The sequence below is a fragment of the Sminthopsis crassicaudata genome, chromosome 3 (genome assembly GCF_048593235.1).
Source record: "Sminthopsis crassicaudata isolate SCR6 chromosome 3, ASM4859323v1, whole genome shotgun sequence".
In the NCBI taxonomy this organism is placed as follows: domain Eukaryota; kingdom Metazoa; phylum Chordata; class Mammalia; order Dasyuromorphia; family Dasyuridae; genus Sminthopsis; species Sminthopsis crassicaudata.
In genome coordinates this window covers 284,257,718-284,280,617 of record NC_133619.1, presented here as the reverse complement: position 1 = coordinate 284,280,617, position 22,900 = coordinate 284,257,718, and the positions used below count along the sequence as shown (strand labels likewise).

The 22,900-nt window shown below is 33.4% G+C and overlaps 1 protein-coding gene across 1 annotated transcript in view; it reads right to left on the bottom strand.

The window, feature by feature from the left end:
• DMD (dystrophin) overlaps positions 1-22,900 on the bottom strand; it is a 2,117,885-nt gene that overhangs the window by 756,714 nt on the left and 1,338,271 nt on the right. The window contains 1 exon segment of the mRNA XM_074300855.1: positions 16,506-16,670. Coding sequence (XP_074156956.1) covers positions 16,506-16,670 — 165 coding nt within the window.

Below are 22,900 nucleotides of genomic sequence, written 5' to 3'. Positions count from 1 at the left end.
CTGGCAGCTTCTACAATAAAGGATCAGAGGGCTTAGAATACAATATTCCAGAAGGCAATGGAGTTGGGGTTACAATCAAAAATTAACTACCCACTAAGATTCAGCATCATCTTTCAGGGGAGGAGATGGAGCTTCAAGGAAGTAAGAGACTGTCAATCATTTCTATTGAAAAAACCAGAACTAAACAAAAAATTTAATGTACAATCACAGGATTCAAAAGAAGCATAGACAGGTAAACAGGGGGAAAATATATATTATTTAAAGGTTTAACATCCTTAGATACTAAAACAATATCTGTAACTCTTGATAACTGTATTTGATAGTAGGACAAACAAAGGGGGACATCACACGGACTGAGGGTGTAAATGGACTCTGATATGATGACATCAAAGAAAAAGACTTTAAGGGGTGGAAAAAGATTTCTACTGGGAAAAGAGGAAAGAGGAAATAAAATGGGATAATTAGTTCACACCAAGAGGCTCAAAGGACCCATTACAATCTAGGGGGAAAAAAGGAAAAGGGATGAACAGCTTCTGAAGCTTGATCTCATCAGTTTGGGTTCTAAGAGGGAATAACTTAATCATTCAGTTTGGTATAGAAATTTATTTAATTCCATAAAGAAGTAGGAGGAGAAAAAGGAAAGAAAAAGGAGGGCCATGATAGAATGAAATATAGAAACACTAGGAAAGAGAAAGGGGGAAGGAGTGATAGAAGGTAAGGTAATAAGTGGAATGGGTTAGAAAATCACTAAGAGAAGGGGGGAGAGGTGATAGGAGATAAGTTAGTAGATAGAGTGGGTAAAAAAAAAAAAAAAGACAAGATAAATTTTCTGAGCCTTTTTAGCTTAACATCTTTGCTCCTATGAGCTATAATCTCTCTATATACTCTAGTTCTACCTTGCCAAACTGCTTATTCAATACCTATATTTGATTCAAACACACGTGCACACACACAAAAAAAACCCAACATGGGTATTAGCCTTTGTTCTTGAAAAGGCCCATATGACATCATTATGTTGCAGTCAAGGTTCACTGTCTGTGATTGATCAGCCCAATACAAGCTCAGAAGGCTTTGCCGTAGGTCAAGCAAAAATAGTTCACATAAACATTTAGGGTGGAGATGTCTCTAAATTTGTGCATCTCACATTTCCTTTGAGCTACTACAATTGTGCTTCACTTATAGTGTATGATTGATAGAAGTATGCCATGTAGGGCAGTCCTGTGTCTCATAGTCTCACAGTCAATTCCAAAGTTCTTTAGAGAGACCTTGAGTGTGTTGTTATATTAGTTCTTCTGACCAGCATGTGAGTGCTTGCCTTCTGTGTGCTTTCCTTAAAATAGTCTTGTAGGTAAATATATGTTTGACATTCAAACAACATAGGCAGTCCATCAGAGTTGTGTTCTCTGCACCAGAGTTGAATGTTTGATAGTTCAGCTCCAGAAAGGAACTCATTGTTCTATTCCTTATCTTGCCAGGTAATCTTCAGAATCTTCCTAAGACAATTCAAATGGAAGCAATTCAGTTTCTTGGAATGGTGCTGATACACAGGTTTCAAAGGCATACCGCAAAGTAGATCAGCATAATAACTCTATGGGCCTTCGATTGGGTTGGCAATTAATGTGTCTTCTGTCTCATAATTTACTTTAGAGCCTCTCATCACTGAGTTAGCTTTAGTAATGCATGCATTAATCTCATTATATATATATCATATCCTTGGAGAGCATACTACCAAGGTAAGTGAACTTGTGGGAAGCATTCAAAATTTCTCCATTTATTATAATTAATGATGGTTCAATGGATAAATGCTGTAGCTCTGAATGGGTGAGAGCCTATGTTTTCTTGGTGTTAACTGTTAGGCCAAAATTAGCACAAATTCCAGAGAATCAATCTATAACGTGTTGCGTATCAGTCTTAGAGGCTGTATTGAGTGTACAATAATCTGTGAACAAAAAAATCAGGCACTAACTTTTTCTCCACTTTTAGTCTTGGATTGTAGTCTTTTCAAGTTAAATAATTTACTATCATTGTAGTAGCTAATCTTGATGCTATTTTTGTCCTTTCTGAAGATATCTGATAACACTGCTGAAAACATCATGCTAAAAATCATGAGAGCAGGCAAACAGCCTTGCTTCACTTCATTGGTGACTAGGAAATTGTGAGAGCATCATCCATTATTCTGAAGCCAGGCAAGCATGCCATCATGAAACTGACATACAATACTGATGAATTTCTCCAGGAAACCAAATTTTGCCATGATTTTTCACAAATCCTCATAACAATACCAAAAGCCTTTATCAGATGGATGAATGAATGTTTTTTAAAGTCCTTTTTTCTACTTCTAGCATTTTTTCTGGATTTGCCTGGCAATAAGCAGCATGTCAACCATTACTCAGCCCTATCTGAAGCCACACTGGCTTTTGGGGAAATGGCAATCTTTCATGTAAAGTTTTAACCTACTGTGGCAAGAATCTTGCCAGTAATAACTAAGGGAGACACAACCCTGTTCTATGTTTATCACAGGACAACTTATTTTTAGAGATGGACAATGTATAAACCTTGAACTCCTCAGGAATGCATTCCTCTTGTTATTTAATCTGGAAAATTTTAATCAGCTTTTGTATGACCAGTTTACCCTTTGTCTTGTAAATTTTTGTTAGAATAGAATCAGCACCAGGCACTTTGTTAAGTGAAAAGAACCTAATGGCTTTGAAAACTTCTTCATTAATTGAAAATTTGGTTAGAGAGAGATTGATTTCATTCCAAGGTACATAGCCAATTACTTTCTCATGACAGTATTTTGAGAACACTATAAAAGTTTCAGCCTCTCTCTCCAGGATAATGTCCTCATCTGTAATCAATTTGGCTCCATCAGCACCAAGTAGTTGAGAGGCATTTTGGTCTTTGGCCTATAAATAGTCTTTAGAGTATCACAAAGGTGCTTTGGATTGTTACTATCAACATAGCTCTGAATTTCATCTGCTTTCTCACTGAGCCAAGAATCCTGTCTCTCTCTGAGCTTCATTTGAACTTTCCTTTTGATGGAATTAAATGCTGCCATTTTAGAGACGGATGGTAACCTGCTGGCAAACTGTGGAGTTCTCCTTTTTCATTTAGCAGCTTCTGAATTTCCCCATAACTTTTCTCAAATCAATCTTGATGATTGTGAATGTTCTGGCACAGATAAGTAAATGCCCTGTGGTACATTATATCTCTGAAAGATGCTTGTTCCTTTTCTGCTCCACTGTTGCTAATCCTGTGCTAGTTTTAGTTTTTCCTTCAACTTAGTAACGAACTGTTTATACCTAGAGTATTGTTCTAATCTCTTAACATTAAGGTTTCTAGTAGTCAACTTAACTTGACCCCACCACTTTTATTAAATGCAAATATTTAGTTTGGAGAGCACACATGTATTATAAGCTCAATATTCTCTGTCTTGCATTGCCTTCATCACTCTCGCATTGTGTCTGTCTCTTCTCATAATAACCTAGTCTATTAAATACCAATGTTTGTTGCAAGGGTGCATTTACAAAGTTTACAACATTTAGGTAAATGGAAGACAATATTGTGATGAGAAGATCATGTGACCAAGTCTTCAGGAGCTAATGACCATTGCTATTGTTATTTCTGCTTCCATTTCTCCCAAGGATTCTCTGCCATGTCCGATAGTCTGGTGTCAAAATCATCCAGTATTATAAGCTTGTCCTCTTTTAACACATTGAGGATGAGAGTCTTCAGGTATAAATAAAAGATTTTCTTTGACCTTATCAGGGTTTATTATGGTGGGAATATGTGCACTGATGTAGTGTGGTACTTTCTTGCAAGCAGCAATTGCATTATTGTGAACTTATGATTCATTCCTTTTGGGAAACATAGAAACTTGCTAACTAGATTATTTTTGATTGCAAAACTTATGCCAGCTTCCTTATACTCCTGTTCACTGTGGCAACTCCAGAAAAACATGTATCCAACTGACTTCATTTGCCTTCATTTGCCATCCTTGTTTAGCTCAGGGCTACTATTTGGATATCTGATGAGTTCTCTCATAGTAAGAGCTGTTAGTCTTTCTGGTCTCCTGGATCTCATGTTGTCCATTAACTTTCACAAATAACATGTACCACTGATGAGTGGATTCATCCTTGAAAATGTTTTTGGACATTTTTTTCTCTATTTCTATTGCAGGGTAGACTTCCTATCTATTATAGTAATCATGCCAGAGTTGGTTAAAGAAGACAATTTTGGGGCACCTATTCTAGCCTTTCTTCACCCCAGAAAGTGATCAATGTGGTCCTTAAAATGATGATCAGACACTTAGGGATGGGGAATGCTGACTCTTATTGCTCCTTTTGGTCAGTAAGAAGGCAATCCTACAGCTTGGATTGCCTCTGTGCAAGGTTGTGACTATGGCTTCCAGTGTATCTGTACTTCAGCATTTGCCTGTTACCACAGGACTTTGAGGTAGACAAAAATGGAAAACAACATAGACATTACTCTTTGACTCACACACAAATGGATTTAATTGAGGCAGAGTTGCATGTGTCATAGGACTCACTTTCTCAGGACCATCAGAATCTAGTGGCAAGCCATTCTTTGACTCACTGATGGGTTTGAGACTCCTTGGTTACCCTTAAACTGGTTTAGCACATCTCCCAAAATGATTTTGTGGGCTGTAGCCACTGTACATGCTACAACTTCTTGGAGTCACATGTGAGAATTAGGTAAATTAGGTGTACACCAAAGATGTAAAGCAGCCCTGAAATGGGCTAAGTAAGCTCTCACACCAGAGATACTAGTCTTCTCTGAACACCTCTAAACCTGATACACATAAACATGTATGTTTGGATATATGTGTGTATACACACATGTATGTGTGTATATATGTACATATATACACACATACATATATGTACATATAAGTTAGAATACACACATGATAGAAAGTTTAAAGGATTTATATTTATTTCTATCTAAGTTTCCACTTTCAGTCTTGATAAGAGTACTAGAGTGGCAGAGCTGGAAAGAGATAAGCTAAGAATAGATTCTTTGCTTTATCCTTGGCCTGTATGTTGTTTTTAAGTCAATCTTTGGATAGCAGTTCATCCTTGTAGCACTTTTTTTTGGCTTTAACATTTATCTTTCCGTGATTTGGTCTTATGAATAAAGATGTAAAGCACTCTATTCATTTTACTTTCTGATATATGACAAATTCTTTTCCCAGTGAAATGCTACAATGAGGTTTTTCATGGTTTAAATTATAAATAAATAAAAAATACTAAGGAATAGATAACCATGAACCTTATAATGATCAGGTGCACATAATAAATGTGCCTAATAACCTACATAATTTTAAAGAAATGACCAGAATTCTGATAATGCTTTATATTTCTAAGAGGCAAAAGAGATTTTTTTTAAAAATGTGCATGTTAATTCAATAACTTTGGGTATAAGAAAATCACAGAATCCAAGAATCCAAGATATCCTAGTTAAAGGCATTCATTCTATAACTGAAGTAACTAGGATCCAGAAGTTAGGCTGTTAGTCTCAAATCACACAGCTAATTAAAGGCAAAAAGAAATGTCTCTTGATTCCCAATATATTTTTTTCTTTTTCCCCCCTGCAAAATATGGGAAATTTGCTACATATATTATCAGGAAAACAAAATTTGCAATCAAGGCTTGAGGTAGGTAAATGATTCCAGTCAACTCCATGAATAGAATATTGTTTCTGTTTTTATTCTTCTCTTTTCTCTTTCTTTTCATTTTCAGGGAGCAGATATTCTTGGAAGGAAAGACTCTGAAATGATTCTAAAAAGGTTCAGGATACCTTCATAAATTACTCTGCCATTTAAAGTAAAAACTCTTTCAGCCTAACTCAGATAAGAATTGAAACAAGGCCAGAATGGTTAAATGGCATAGTATATAGAATGTGGAATTTAGAGTCAGAAAGCTACGAGTTGAAATCCAACCTTATACATTTGCTAGCTGTGTAACTCTGGACAGGTCACTTAAATTCTGAGTTTCAGTATCCTTATCTGAAAATAAGCTGAACTCAAAAGTCTAGAACTATCTTTAAATTTTTGACACTCTAGTCCTCTTAGCAAAATAAATAAATAAACAAATAAACAAACAAATAAACAAATAAATAAATTTCAAAGATAGAAGGAATGTATTAGGCTCTCTGTTTTTTTTTTTTATTATTTATTTGTTTTTTGACCAAAAGAGCTTGGCACCAAGAGTTAAAGATTTTCTTTTGGGAATGAGAGAAAAATTCTTACTGTTAACAAGGATTGGGAACTGATAGCTTAGAACTCTTGAGTATCTGAAGGATGTGCCCTAGTTCTATATTAGGTGTATGAAGAGCCTACATCTCTAAATGAGCTGAAGCTTAAACTTGGACTCTAAATAAAAAGAGAGATGCTAGAATCCATTCTTTTTGTGCTGAAGAGCTAACAACTCCACTGAGCACTCAGGTTGAAGCCAGATGAGATGCTCCTCAGCTATGTCTCTAATAGAGCCATTCAGCATTAACCACAAACTTATTGGATTCTTCCTGAAAAAACAACAATACCATCCAATAGAAACACCCATTTAAAACTATCAGGGAGAAGTTATCACAAGAGGACACTGCTAGGCTTGCAGTTTTAAAGGTGTGAGATGTCACTTCAAGTCTGTGACCTATTAATATGTGTTCCCTATTTGTGTGTGCCTCCATGTATATTCCAAATCTTCATATTCTGTGTATTAGTGGGAAAATGTCTTTGGATTTCTAGGGCAAATAATTTATTGAAAAAAATTTTTGCCATTTCATTTAATAACTTTGATTTGAACTAATTTTAGTCTCTCCTATTAACATCAGAGGAGGCTCTAGAAGTATGTTTTGAGTGAATGAGGACCCACAAAATACCTGGAAGCAGTTTTTTGGCTGTCCCCGCATTCAAGGCAGAGGAATTACAATGCCACAAATAATGACTTTCCCAAAAGCAAAGCAGCAACACTCTCAAACTTCTCCTTTCCTGTATCACTTATTTCTCTGGATGAAATATTAGAGCAAACAATTCTTTGTTAAAGTCATTCTGATATTACTCTTATGGTTTTTTTTTTTCGCTTGTCAGTCAAGTCTACTCCCTGAGTCATGTGATATGTGAAAGAAGTAGTTACATGTCAGTATACCAATAATACTAAATAAAGAGTTATTTGAAAACAAAAGGTAGTTTTCCTACCTTTTTCCTACTTGAATACTCAGAAAGTGATGTCATTTGTAAGAGTACAGAACATTATTTTGAGAAGCACAAAGGAATGTGTATCTTGCTACAGAGGAATATGTTCCATACCATCACATTAAAAAGATTGGTTGAAAGAAAAGAGGACTTTTTACTCTACCAAAATGAAGACTTAGAGAATACTATATGTAAATAAATATATCAAGGATTATAATGTGATTTTTTTTGTCCCCAGAAAGCATAGTAAGGGTGAATGAATGGTGAGATTATAACATCAAAGATAAATTTGACTTAGCATAAGGAAAAATGTCTTTTGTAGCAGTATCCAGAAATATAACTGATAGATTTATATTATGTCTATTACTGGGGGTTATTAAGTGGAGTTTAGATGATTATTTCCTAGGATTGTTATTTTATTTCAATCTACATTTATGCTAATTCAAGAGTTCATGAATTTTGTTTAAAAATTATATATACATATATACATACATATATCTGTATGCATGCATATACATGTGGGTTTATGTATATATATGCATGTTTATCTACATATATATGTATGTATTTCAATATAATTTATGAGTTTTAGTGTATGTATTTAAAACATTATTCTAAGAAGGGGTCTAGAGGTTTCACCAAATTCCAAAGGAACCCCTCCTGCCCACACACAAACCCATGGACTGACTAGATAACTTCTAAAATATTTTCTAAATCTTAAATTCTATGAGTTTTGGGTGATGATTACTTCTCACATCTTCATTTCTCACCTCCCACTATTCTAATTTCTGCATTGCATTTCATTGCACATTGGTAGATCTGATCATGAAAAATATACTACCAGTGTATTGAGCAAACCCAGCCAAGTTGTCAGAGAAGGTGATTTTCATAGTGTAAAACAGACATGCTCAAAATGATTATCTTACAGAGGCTGTTCTGCTTTGGCCATTATGGACAGATGCTACATACTTTCAGCTTCAGTGCTGACAGTTAATCAAAGGACCCCACATGAAAGATACACATTGGGTATTATCATCTTTTGACAGAGTTTAGTCTTTTCATTGAATTTTGACTATCAACCCCCAACCAAAAATTAAACTTGAAATACAAAAATTAAAAGGAGAAATCAATAATATTGAAAGTAAAAAAACTATTGAATTAATAAATAAAACCAAGAGTTGGTTTTATGAAAAAGCCAATAAAATAGATAAACCTTTGGTAAATTTGATCAAAAAAAAGAAAGAGGAAAATCAAATTGATAGTCTTACAAATGAAAAGGGGGATCTTTCCACCAATGAAGAGGAAATTAGAGAAATAATAAGGAGTTACTTTGCCCAACTTTATGCCAATAAATTTGATAACTTAAGTGAAATGGATGACTTCCTCCAAAAATATAGGCTCCCTAGATTAACAGAGGAGGAGATAAATTGCCTAAATAGTCCCATTTCAGAAAAAGAAATAGAACAAGCTATTAATCAACTCCCCAGGAAAAAATCCCCAGGGCCAGATGGATTCACATGTGAATTCTACCAAACATTTAAAGAACAATTAGCCCCAATGTTATATAAATTATTTGAAAAAATAGGGGATGAAGGAGTCCTACCAAACTCCTTTTATGACACAGACATGGTACTGATACCTAAACCAGGTAGATCGAAAACTGAATGAATATTGATGCTAAAATCTTAAATAAGATATTAGCAAAAAGATTTCAGAAAATCATCTCCAGGATAATACACTATGATCAAGTAGGATTTATTCCAAGAATGCAGGGCTGGTTTAATATTAGGAAAACTATTAATATAATTGACCATATTAATAATCAAATTAATAAGAACCATATGATCATCTCAATAGATGCAGAAAAAGCATTTGACAAAATCCAACATCCATTCCTACTAAAAACTCTTGAGAGTATAGGAATAAATGGACTATTCCTTAGAATAATCAGGAGCATATATTTAAGACCTTCAGTAAGCATAATATGCAATAGAATTTTGACTATCAAGAATTTAAAGTTTTTGTATTTTTCCACTTATTAAATAATATATTTTGTTAACTAGAAAAATGGCTACTCCAAATTTATTTAAATTCAAAAACATTAATAATAATAAAAATTTACTGAATGAAACAAAAAATATGCCCAAACCCAATGGAGAATGTCTTCTATATAATTCCTAACAAATGGACATTCAGTCTTCACTTGAAGATATGTGGAAATTACTGCCTTCTGAGGCAGTTCATTTTATTAACTTTAATTTTAGTTAATTATTTCTTCATAAAATCTGTGTTTTCTTCTTTGCAGCTTGTACCCATGATTCCTATTTCTGCAATGTTTGAAGAAGCACAAAAAGTTTAGCCCCTTTTTTACTTAAAAGTCTTGTAAATAATTGAAGAGAACAATGATGTTCCTTAAAGTTTCCTGGTTTTTCAAGTTAAGTCTCAGTTTTTTCAATTGATTCTCTTACACCATGATCTCAAGACTCTTCATCATCCTGATCACTGTCCTCTAAAAAGTTTCCAGATTATCAATGCATTTTCTAAAATGTTGTGTTTAGAATTGAAAATACCACACCAGATGTAATCTGACCAGGAGAAAGTACAACAGGACTTGGTTTCTCTTATCTATACTTATAAATCTTACAACATTTCTAACCTCCTTACAAAGGATAATTTCTCTACTTCTGCCCTTGAATCCATCAATTTTTACCTCTTCTGAGAGTTTGTCTAATTAATTATCCCTTTCTCATTTTAATATTCTCCTACTGGATCCTTCCCCACTTTCTATTTACATACTTTGGTTCTCTTTATACTTATATAAAAATAAAACAACAAAACAAAACTTTACCTTGCTATCTCCTTAAACTTCCTTCTGACATCTTCTCACCATTTTACCATTAAACCATCAATAAAACAATATGGAATAAATAGTTAAATTTAATGAGGACTGGCCAATGAGTTCAATCCTTTAGAGCATCCCTAGTACGCTTGTCTTTCATCCTATTGTAAATCTTTATCACCTCATGCCTGGGCTGTTTTAGCACCCTTCTGTTATCTCCCTATCTGGTCTCTATACACTCACATTCATCTATCTTCTAACCCGTTAAAAAAAAGTGATCTTCCTAAAGTGAAAGTCTGACCATTTGATACCTCTACACATAATAAAATCTAATGGCTTGCCTTTCCTCTTCTCCCATTCAATAAACTCCAATGACTCCCCAGTGCCTCCATGGTCACATACAAATCCTTTCATTTTAAAAGTCATTTGTAAATGGGATCCTTTCTACTTTTCCAGTTTTCTTATATTTTACTCCCCTCATCAACTTTGTAATCAAGTGATTACTAGCTACCTTCCTGTTCCTTCTGTATTTCATTTTATCTCCCAAATCCTGTATTTTCACAGGTTCTTGTCTACATCTAAAATGCTCTCTTTCTTTGCTTCTCTAACTTCCTTCAAGTCCAATATTTTTCTCTATATATTGTTAGGATTAGAAGGTGAGAACTCAGGTTGTCTGGGCAATTCTCTAGCTCAGAATTCACACCTTTAGTTCTGGCCTTTAGGGGGAGTTTATACCTTTGAACTTCTGAAAAGGAGTTTACACAACCTTTGGGAGGAGCAAGTTCATTGGTTGAAGTAATTTTCTCACAAGCCCTGTTGAGTTCTCACTACAATCTCTGCTAGGATAAAAGAGGAGGGCAGGAGGGCAAGGAGTTAGTCGAGTCTGAAATTGAGTTGAGACGGCAGTCCCCAAGGACAACTTAGAGACTACCGGACCTTTACAATTCAAGAACTTTACAATTTGGCGCCCAACATGGGGCAAGGACTTTTGTTTATCCTGACAAGGACTGATTCTGAGCCCTTCAGAGGAGCTAGCCAGGACCTTGACACTCTATGGCAAACTTTGGTACTTCAGTGATCTGTCATGTTAGCAATGTAAGTTTTCCATCCATCATTGTCTCTCTCCCTTCCTCCCTCTCCCTCCCTTTTCTTCTTTCCTTTGTTCTCTCCCTCTCTCTCTCTCTGTGTTCCCCTTTCCCTCTCTTTCTCCTTCTCTCCCTTGTTCTCTCTCTCTCTCCTTCTCCCTTTTTCTCCTTTTCTTTCTTCCTCACTCTCCCTCTCCCCTCTTTCATACACACACTTGTATATATGTGTCTATGTATGTATATACACATATATGTATACTTATATACACAGTAGTAAACAAGCATACATATATGCATATATGTGAATATATATACATATATGTTTATATTCACACACACTTTCTCCCATAGAATAATCCTTGTGCTGTCTTCTTGTAAAACCTCCACAGGAGAGTCTCTGAATAAGGTGTATATCTTTTCTTGGTTCTCTTATTCCAAAAATAAAATAAAATAAAGGTACTCTGACACTGTAGTTTAATGTGTCACTCGTATTTGTCTACCAAATCATCACAATTAACTTGCTCATGAATTACCTTAGGCCAAGCCAACTAAGAGATGACATTGACTTCTGAAAAGTCAATGGTAGAAATACTCTCATCTAAGTGAACTCACTAGGGGGTGCTTTATATTGCCTAGCTGCTTTGGCTTTCAATAACTATAATCATGCCTTTTGGTGATGTTCAGGGAGCATTTGCAGTTATGTGTAATTACTATTCTTACATTTCAAAGAGAAACCTGCAGGGCAGCATGTCATTTTTATTTATATACACCAGAGGAAAAATCATTATACAAGGAGGGGGGAAAAAGAAGGGTTTCAGTGGCATAAATATGAAAGGATTCCAATCAGTGAATCTGACATTAACATTATATGATTCCCACCCATCCCGTTTTAATACAAAGTTAAGAAAGCAGTAATTAGACTTTTATGCCAGATAAATACTAACTCCTGCTGATTGTTGATAGTATTTAGTAAAAATTAAAAATGTAAGTTCACTTTTAAGAATTTTAAGCAATCCATAGATTGCAACATTCATCAATTAATTTCATAAATATGAAATCAGAACACTTAAAAATCTAAATTGAATGCATATTTAAAATTAAAATCTAAAGCACTGACTTCAGCATGCTGATTGATAGCTTTTTGCTATGATTACACCAAATCTTTACACTCATGATATCCTGCATTTGGATGCTCTTTATTTTTTTTTTTGCAAGTTCCCTATTTTGATTTTCATAATGTTTATCACTACATGTAATATTTCCTAAATAGGAACTTTGAGGATTAAATTGCATCAACTAGAGATGGGAGGTCAATTTTCATTTTAGGATAAGCAATGTCTTTTAGGGGAGGGGAGGAAGGACTTCATGACATAACTAGTTTCATTTCATTAGGCAAACAGAAAAAGTTGAGGCTGACCATAGGTATCACATATTTTTCTGATAGGTTCTCAAGGTCTGGCTAGAGAAAAATAAAATGTCTCAGGCTGCCTATCACAGAACTTCACTCCCCTTACCAAGTTCTTGAAACAGATACTGCTTCCTCCTATCTTCTCATTGAAGTTACCCAAGTCTACATTTGGGGAAAAAATGGGAGGGGATGGATGATATAGTCATTTATTTTAAATTATTTATATTCTTCATGATAACGAGTTTTCAAGATTTAAAACTAATAATTTTCACTTCTCTAAATGAGATTTTTTTTGTAATTGTTTAAAACATTGTAGTGTTCTGTACACTGAAATGATGTTTCAGATGATAAGGCTCAGAAAGTATACTCCAGGGCCAAGCCTCTTTAAAAAGTCTTTTGCTTAAGCAAAGGATAGAGGTAAGCTGTAAAATAACGTAAGTAAATAAAACTGCAGGACTCCTCACAGCAAAGACTTGATGCAGCATTAATTATTTATTGGAGAAAGAACAAAGCTAGAAGCTGGGAGATCTTAAGCACTGCCTAAGTTCATAACTTAGCTACTCAGTCACATACTGACTAGAAGTTAGTGGTCAGGGAGTTGAGGGAGAAACTCAAGGGTTACCAGATAGAATTTTTGTTCTTTTTAGTTTTGAACATGGAAGAAAACAGCTGGAGAAGTCTATAAGTATAAATTTTAAAATTCATGATGCTTAAAGTTGAAAAAGCCATAAAAGAAACATGTAGAAGTTCAGAACTTTAGTACTTGAAAATAAAATTCAGGCCTCCAGAATTTTCCTTCCTAGAAAAGTGAATGAGGTGAAGCAACAAGAAATTATTTTTACCTCTACTCTAAAACCATTATTACACTTCTAGCTTGGATGAGGTGACTAAATGATTGAGAATGACTATTACTATAAAGAAGTAATGCATCATGGGCAGTAGTTTATGAGGACATGTAAGGTGAGATCCATGACTGCTTTTCAATATCTAGAGCAGACACTACATTATTTTGGAAAACTATAAAACTGTAGTTAATTAAGAAGCATCTGTAGATGATATGGAAAAATTGAGACACTAAATGCATTGTTAGTAGATTTGTGAACTTAATCACCATTCTAGAGAACAATTTGGAATTAAGTTTAAAGGGCAATCAAACTGTGCATATCCTTTAATCCAACAATACCACTATTAGATTTGAATCCCAGATTATAAAAAAAAAGGGAAAAAAATTTGCTTTCTGCATCCAGATAAAGAATAATGGATACTGAATGCAAATTGAAGAATACTTTTTTTCACTTTATTTTTTTCATGTTTTTTTTCTTTCCCTTTTTTTTTTTTCACAACTGTGACTAATATGGAAATGTGTTTTACATAATTGCACATACATAACCTATATCAAATTGCCTAACATTTTATGAAGAGGGGAGAGGAAAGAAGGAGGAATTCAAAATCTTGTAAAAGGAAATGCTTAAAATGTTTTTGACATATAATTGGGGTAAAGGTACTATTTTTAAAAAGAAAGTACAATAAATGAATTAGACACCTCATTGTCTTAGGTGCCTCCTTTGGTTTTTAATATTGCTTCAAAAATAATTTTTTTTATTTTAAATATGTAAATAGAAGCATTTGTTAATTGTACATAAGCTTATAGGATGTGATTTAACTTATTTATTACTTTTTAGTTATATTTTAAAATAGAAATATAACTTTGTCTTTGAGATTCAGGTAGTCATGTTTGTAAAAACATGTACAAAACATGAGCCAAAAGATTTTTCATTTTATAACATAAGGCAAGACCTCAGTGTTCTGATCTGGATCCTTTTTTCTTCTCCCTCTAAATTATATCACTAAATGATTTCCTCAATTCCCATGGAATTAATTACCATGTCTTTGCTGATAAGAGATTCTCCCTTCTTTCTACACTGCTTCAAACTCCAATTTCCAATTTAACATCTTCAACTACCTTTCAGACATCTCAAACTATTTGTCCAATAGACATCTTGAACTGGATTCCAGTAGACATATTAAACACAATATACCCTAAAACTTGAACTCATTATCTTTTCTCTAAACCTTCTTCTGTCTCTTACCATCCTCATTACATATATACATTACCAGGTCTTCTTCAACTTTTTCCACTCATGACCCTTTTCAGCTGAGAAATTTTTAATGTTTTTAAATCTAAAGCTAAAATACAAAATAGAAAATGAAAAGTAGACAAAGAAAAGGAAGCAAAAAGAAAAAGAAAAACATTGTCATGTGCCTAGCAGAACATAAGGGAGGATTCAAAATATATAGCAATAAATTTCCATCTCAAGAAAGGGTATATAATAATAGAGAACATTGTATTCATAATTGTCCATCTTTATTTCTGTGTAGATTTTATTTTGTAATCTGCTGTATACTTTTTACTTTATTCTACCACCTCCCCAATCAGGCTACAGTTAAGCAGATATATTTATGCATATTCATGTTATATGTATATGTATATCATATAAATTTATGTTATATGTATATTATACATATCCTTATGTATATTTTTACTCATGTGCACACATATATGAATTTATATACATATATATATACATCTAAAATAATATTGACATGGCTGACATATAATGTATATTTCTCTCTTGATTGAAATATTTCTATGACTCCAAGTATACAGATATATAATAGAGGTATACAGATGATATACAGATCAAACATATGCTGTTTTTAAAAAATCAAAATTTGGAGCAGCTAGGTGGCGCACTGGCTAGAGCACCAGCCTTGAATTCAGGAGGACCTGAGTTCAAATTTGGTCTCAGACACTTAACACTTCCTAGCTGTGTGACCCTGGGCAAGTCACTTAACCCCAGCCTCAGGAAAAAAAAAAAATCAAAATTTTTCAACCCTCACATTCAGGTATAAGAATCCACATGGGGTCAACTGTCACATTTTAAGAATTTGGGCTATAGAGAATGCAATGCCATTGTCTCAGACATTCAGACTCCCAATTTGAATTGTGTTATCGTCCTGAATTTCTCACTATCTTATTTCTCACCTCCCACTCCCATCCAATCTTTTGCCAATACCTATTGATTTGACCTTTGTAATATATATATTGCCCAATAAACCCCGTGGTTCCTTATTGCTTCTAATATCAAATATAAAATGCTCTGTTGGCATCCAAAACTTCATAAGCTAGTCTCTTGTAAGAAGTTTCAGTCTTTTTATGACTTATTCTCCCCCTAAAAATATTTTCCAGTGACACTGTTCTCTTGGCTGTTCTGTAAACAAGACCTTCTATCTCATGGCTCCAGGCATTTTTTTCAGTTGCTTCCCATACCTGGAAATCTATCTTCCCTCCATTCCAACTACTGCCCTCCCTGGCTTCCTTTAAGTTCCAATTTAAATTCCATCTTTTCTTGGAAGCCTTTTCCAATTCTTCTTAATTTTAGAGTATTCCCTGTGTTAATTATTTCGTATTTATCCTTTATATTTGTTTGCATGTAGTCATCCCTTCTTTCTTAAATTATAAGCTCCTTGAGGGTAGATACTGTCCTTTGCCACCTTTTGTATCCCTAGTATTTAGCACAGTACCTTACACACAGGACATGTTAAATAAATGTTTGCTGAATTGATTGACTATATTCAGTTACTAGCTTTGTCACATATTGCTTATGTGGCCTTGTAAGTGAATCACCCAATCTCTCTGGGAATCATTTTTCTCAGTTATAAAATAAAGGAGTTGAAGTGGATGCCTTTTGAGCTATGATGCTATTTATTACTTGAAGCATTTTGCTCTCCTCTACTTGGTCTGAAATTCCATAATTAGAGAAATTAATAGGTTACATATTAATTTGAGGTACTTTGTCAGATTAGCTAGTTGACATGTTGAGTCCTAAGAAGATAAGATACTGAAAAAGCAAATGTCAAGAGTTTAAAAGAGAAAGGAGAAATGGAAGAGAGAATTACCTTAATATCAAAGGGCTCTGGCTGGTTTGCTTGGTTATAAAATTCCAATTGACTCTTAATTGGGATCAACCACAATGTCAAATGATGCAACTCTTCTTCAAACTGCACAAAATTCTTTAGCAGAGCTTCAATTTCTTTCTGTTTCTCAGGTAACTCTTTAGAAATCTGAAAGGAACCAAGATTCATGGCATGAGCAGCATTTTTCAATATTATGTTAAAGGTTACATAATGTATTATTAATTCAATGTAATTTATTGACTGGAAAAACACATTTCAATATTAAAGTCCTTATCAAAATATTTACCTTCTAAGTAGTCAAATTACTATTCATCATTTTAATAGCATACATTGGAATAATATTAACATATTTTCTATGTTAGCATTTGATATTCATATATCAGACATCTTTCATTAATTCTGCTTTAGGACAACTTCAAGGTAGATAAATACTGATCCAATTTCAGAAATTAAAAATTAAACACTGAAGGGTTCAATGAGTGGCTTTCTGGAGACAAGTTATTTGATTTTAATAAGAGAAATAGAAATCTCATTCCCAAATGAATACTATTAATTTGAACCAAAGTCTTTAAATGAAAACTAAATATAACATTTTTCTCATGTGTTGCTAGGATAGTTACCAACTTCTACTATTTTGAAAGGACAAAGAGGTAGATAGCATGCAAGAGGCTGAAGCCTATGTTCTCTTCTATCTCTTTATGAAAATCATAGATAATTCAGGATTAGAAACACAAAAGAGTGGGAGAAGGTAAATACAGGCTAACTTAGAGATAAATAACATGGCAATTATTCTCAGGCTTCTCAAGTAACCAAAAAAAAAAAATCCTTTCACTCCCCATAGTGTATTTAAATAAATATGATATATACTTATAAAAATCAATTAAAATCCATAGTGTAACAAACATAGAAACAGTTTTATTTAACTAATAACTATTTTAATAACTCCATTATGTAGCAAAATCCATTAATACCCCTTATTCCTGCTGAGTCTCTCTGTGATACGTACAGAAATTGAACAGTTACTTAATTGGCCACAACAGCTTCAAAGTTGGAAATGTGTGTCTTTAAGCATCAGGGTTATGTCAGGATTTAACTTCAAACTTACTCTACCTCTGGATACACAAATAAGATCTCCAAGACAGTGAATAGCAAGAATTTTTAAAATTTGGTTATACTCAGAGTGTGATGGATTGGTAGAGGACACATTTTATGGCAAAATAAAAGGAAAGGGGAAAGATGGCATAAGTAACTATTATGTTATTTTCAAATTGTATGTAAAAGATATGCATATATATAGTGTCTGGGCTAGCTTTCTGGAGGATCTCTGGATAAGTCATGGTCTCAGGTGGAGAAGTGATGAAGGCAGGAGAGCCACCACAAGTTTGGTGAAGGATGGAGTCTGAAGTCTGAAGTCTTCTCTGTGTCTGTGTCTGAGTCTCTGAGTCTGAGATCAGAGAACACACTCTCTCCTCTCCAGTCCTCTCAGCCCTTAAATACCATAGTATGATTATATCACTACAGGACACTGAGCATGTGCCAACTATAGAACCGTTACATCACTATATCACACTAAGTATTTGCTAACTAGAGAACCATTATCTCATCAATCACACTGAGTAAACTCCCTGCTGTAAGTATCCTTCCTTCAAGTAGAACACAAGTGGTCAGGCCCTCCTTTACTTCTCAGGAAAAGATATGAACAAGAAGGAAAATAGGGAGCCAAGCCAGATATTGTCAGTGGGTTTCCTCTGGGCTAAAGGATCTTATTCAGAGTTTCCCCACTATCTGCGGCCCTCTACAATATATGTGCATAAACATATGTTTATATTTTTGTATATAGTTATATTTGTATACATGTATATTTTGTGTGTATATTCATGTATAAATTCATATATACACATAGTTGGGTGTCACAGTAGATAGAATACAAGACCTGGAGTCAAGAAAATTTATCTTTGTGAGTTCAAATCTGGCTTTAGACAACTCCTAGCTATATGGCCCTGGGAAAGTTATAACCTCTTTGCCTCAGTTCCCTCATCTGTAAATGAGTTGGAGGTGAAAATGGCAAACTACTCCAATATCTTTGCCAAGAAAATTCTTGAGGTAATAGAAAGAGGCCTGAAATTTTGTCTAAAAGTCTAGGTTGTAGTCGTATTCCTGTCACATGCTAACTATGAAACCAGAGAGAAGTCATTAAGCCTACTTGAGTTTATGATTAACCAATGTAGATAGGACATAATTTCTGTACTATTCACTTCAGAGGATGGTTGTAAGTAAATTGTTTTGTAACGTTTAAAGAGTTCCATAAATGTAAGTTTTTGTTATCACTACTGACAGCAATAATAACCTTATTTCTCCCAATTGTTAAATATATGTTAAGCTAACCTAATTTTTATCAGAATATTTTCTATTACACTATTTATGAAGCTATTAGAGCTCCATCTTCTAAAAATAAAGTGCTATTGGTTAGAAATATATTGACTAGAAATAAATGACTATTTTCAATTCTATAAAATGAAGCTAGAAATCTGTCTATAGACATATATATATAAAACTTCCATTCTGATTTTTCCAATAAAAGTTCAGAAAGTTGTATTAAATAAAAAGACAGAAATAATTAAGATGACTAATTTTTTTTCCTCTCAAACTTTTATTTATGTCTAAATGTATTCTTGGAAATGAGGAACAATGTTTTGTATCTTCTATGCCAGATATGAATCACCATCACCAAAATTTACTAAACACACAAAAGAGAGACTAAAAAAATGATAATTGAATAAACAGAAGCTTTTTGTAGTGCTTAGAGTAGGTAAGCAATTTCTATGATTAGGCATATGATATTAATTGGCATTTTCAAATTAGTAACCATTTAAAAAGACCCCTTTGGTCACTATGCTTAAAGTTGATATTTTAAAAGGAAACCTGACCTTGCAATAGCAGCAAATGACAGAATACTAATAAACACACTAAAAATGTAAATTTCTTTTTAAGTTAGACAACATTAATGAAATACTACTATCTTTCCTTCTTACTCCACAGTGATAGTGATAAATTTCACCATTCTAATCTCTAATGATGAATCATTTATAGGAGACAATATATCTAAAGTCATTAGACAGAAAAACTCTGATGGTTTCCATGACAACAACATTCAGTTGGAGGTGGAGGAATTGAGACCTCCTGACACATAACTACACTTGTTTCTTTCCTATAACGGTCCATTGGAAATAGATGGATTGTTCAATACAGCTCAAGGGGAAAGATAACATGTGCAAGTGATTTATTATACTGAATAACAGCAAATTTTTATTTAAACCTTTTAGTTGAACATGTTCTTAAATAATTTGATTTGAAATCTTTACTTCACATTTCTATCCACATACAATGACACATATAAAGTTGACTTCTAAAGCAACTTTCCTACCATCTAATCCTATTAAATATAACAAAGCCATTTCCACTTAGAATACAGCCTGTAAACCTCACCCTCTCAAAAAAAAAAAAAAAAAAAAAAAAAAAAACTTTATGGTGAGGATAAACAATTAAAAATCATTGAATTCTGTTAAGTCTAAATCAATATCCATCCAAATCTTGGTCTTATTACATCAAAATTAAGTTTATTATTCTTGCAATTTTTTGAGTTTTAATTATAAATCTCCAGTAGTTTTAATATTAGTATAAATAGAACATTTTGTTCAGAATAAACAGGTAATTTAAGTTTCATGGCTGGTTCCTCCTCCTCTTACCTCTTTTATATACACACATACATACACACATATTTCAAATAAGATAATGTAAGAAAAATAGTTTATGAAACAAAATATAAATTTTAAATATTATTAGCTACAAGTGCTATCTATCTCTTTTTCCAGTCATATATCCTGGATGAAGATTTTTATACCACTTCATTTGTAAAGCATGATTATTAAAATGCTTTAAACTATGAACACTCCCTAAATGTCTTTCCAGTTTCCATTTATTCTTCTGAAATTAAGCTTTTTCATCATTTACAACTATTTAATTGATCTGGAGAATATATTTTAAAGGATATTCTTTGAAGCAGGGAACAATTTAGGGTCGGAACTAACACTGCATTATTTCCCAAAAAAATCCAGCTCACTTTGTTTCTTTTATTCAATTTTAGACTCAGCTCATCTACTGTAAGTAATGTGTACTGATGAGCTAATTGGATTGGAAATATGGTTTGGGATTAAACAATGAAAGGTCACAAATCCTTTAAATTTTTTAATACTTTAAATTATATAACTGAAAAAGAATTCCAATGACTGTAAATAACAAAATTATCTATTTAACTAATTTCTCCTTAGACAAAATAGTAAATATGTCATTAATACTAAATACCATTTTTAAGTATAGCATTCTTGTGGAAAAAAAAAATTTCACTTAATTCAATCCTTCATCAGAATCAATATAGAGATAAAAATATTTTCCCCAAACCCAACCAGTCATCTTTATTAGGGAAATATGATATTTGGGACTGTTTGCAGAGAATTGGGAGGAAAAAAAGGAAAAGAAGCTAGGTCAAGAGGTGTTGAGTTCAAAATATTTTGATAACATCTAGAATTTTCAGAATTAAGCATTTGGGTTTTTTTTTTTTTTAATTCTCCCTATTGGACTTTGATAGCTACTGTTTGGATTGCCTTTGGAGTTGCTATATTACTAGAATCATATATTTTGCTACTCAAAATCAGGGAAGTAAGGACAGGAGCATCACCAATCACTGTTCAATTTATGAAAGGATCCTCTCAATAAATGATTGACCCAACCTGTCTGAAACCAGAGCTCCAAACATCAGATTCCAATCTTTGTAAGCAGAAGTGAAGGAATGAACATGCCTAACTTTGGAAAATTCATGGAGCCTCAAGTAAGAAGATGAATTTAGAACTTTACATTTCTTGATCTAACTTTTTATTTTTTATTCCAGTATTTTGGAGTTCAAAAAGTCCATTCCCATGAAGTCAGTAGTTGGTGGATTTTAGGAAAGTTTCCCCATCTCAGTGGTAATTTCACTATAAGGTTAGATAAGAAAGCATCAAAAGCTTGCAACTGAATACTTATTAAAACTAAGAAATGAATACTTGATTGGAATAGGAACAAATTACCCAATCTATTAGATAAAGACTATGAAATATGATACCTTAAATAATGGATATTTACAATGCCTGTAGGGCATCTCCCATTTCTACCTAGATATCTCACTACTTCAGATTCATCATGTCCCCAACCAAGTTGTTGTTTTACCTAAACCTTCACTTCTCAACTTCTGTGACACCATGATTTATCTAGGTATATTAGCTAATGCAGTAATGGGGGATCAATTAAAACAAATCACTTTTCACCTCCACTCCAGCTGAAGCAACTAAAATGATAGTCTTAATACTTATATTAAGTAAAAATATTTCCATTGAAACAATCATAGGTTAGGTGTGAAGATTTCTTGATCAATTTGGAAGGAGTAAAAACCACTGGATGAAATGAAATGATACTTCATTAAAAGAATATTGAAACTTAATGAAAAGAATTGTCTCTTTTGTCATATTTTGTCCCCTACCCTAAAATCTACTTCCCCTCAGACTCTCTCTATAAGAGTATCCCCTCATTTGGTAAGGATATTTTGTGCCAATTATTTTAATTATATACCTTAGTAAGTATTTATTTCTGTTGAATATTGGCTCACTAATTAATAGGAACACAAATACATAAGTGGGAACTTCAGAGGTACAGCACCTCTCTTAGGTGCAGCCACTCCAAACCCCACAGCACTATCCTGTGGCATTTAGGATTCTAAAAGGGACAAGTAGCAGGCATACTCTTTGGGGACCAGTGTCCTAATCAGAGTAAATATTAGGAGAACAAGCCCCGGAGTTTATATTAAAATATCCTTGTTTATTCCCTGTTACCTTTTATCTTCAAATACATTCATTTAAATCTTTATATTTCCTTATATAAGCATACCACTTCTCACTTATGTCTTCTGTTTTCGATTCCTAGTACCACAACTCTAACCAGTGCCTCATTTCATATTTACTGTAATGTCTCAACTAGTTTTCTTGATGACATAATTCCCAGCTCTCTTCAAATCATTGCTCACTTTGCTACAAGATTTTTTTTTCAAAAGCTTAGATAAAATCATATCACTTCAACACTTTATAGCTCCCCATTGTTCACTAAAAATCCAAATATTTATGCAATTTTCAGAGATTCTATGACCTACTTATCCCATAACTTTCTAGGTTTCATTTATATTATTCTTTTTGTTATGAGCTAAACTATAGCCAATCTTGCATCTCCTGTCCACATTCCCTGCTATATACTAATCTCATATGTTTGTATTGTTCCCCATAGCTATATGTCAA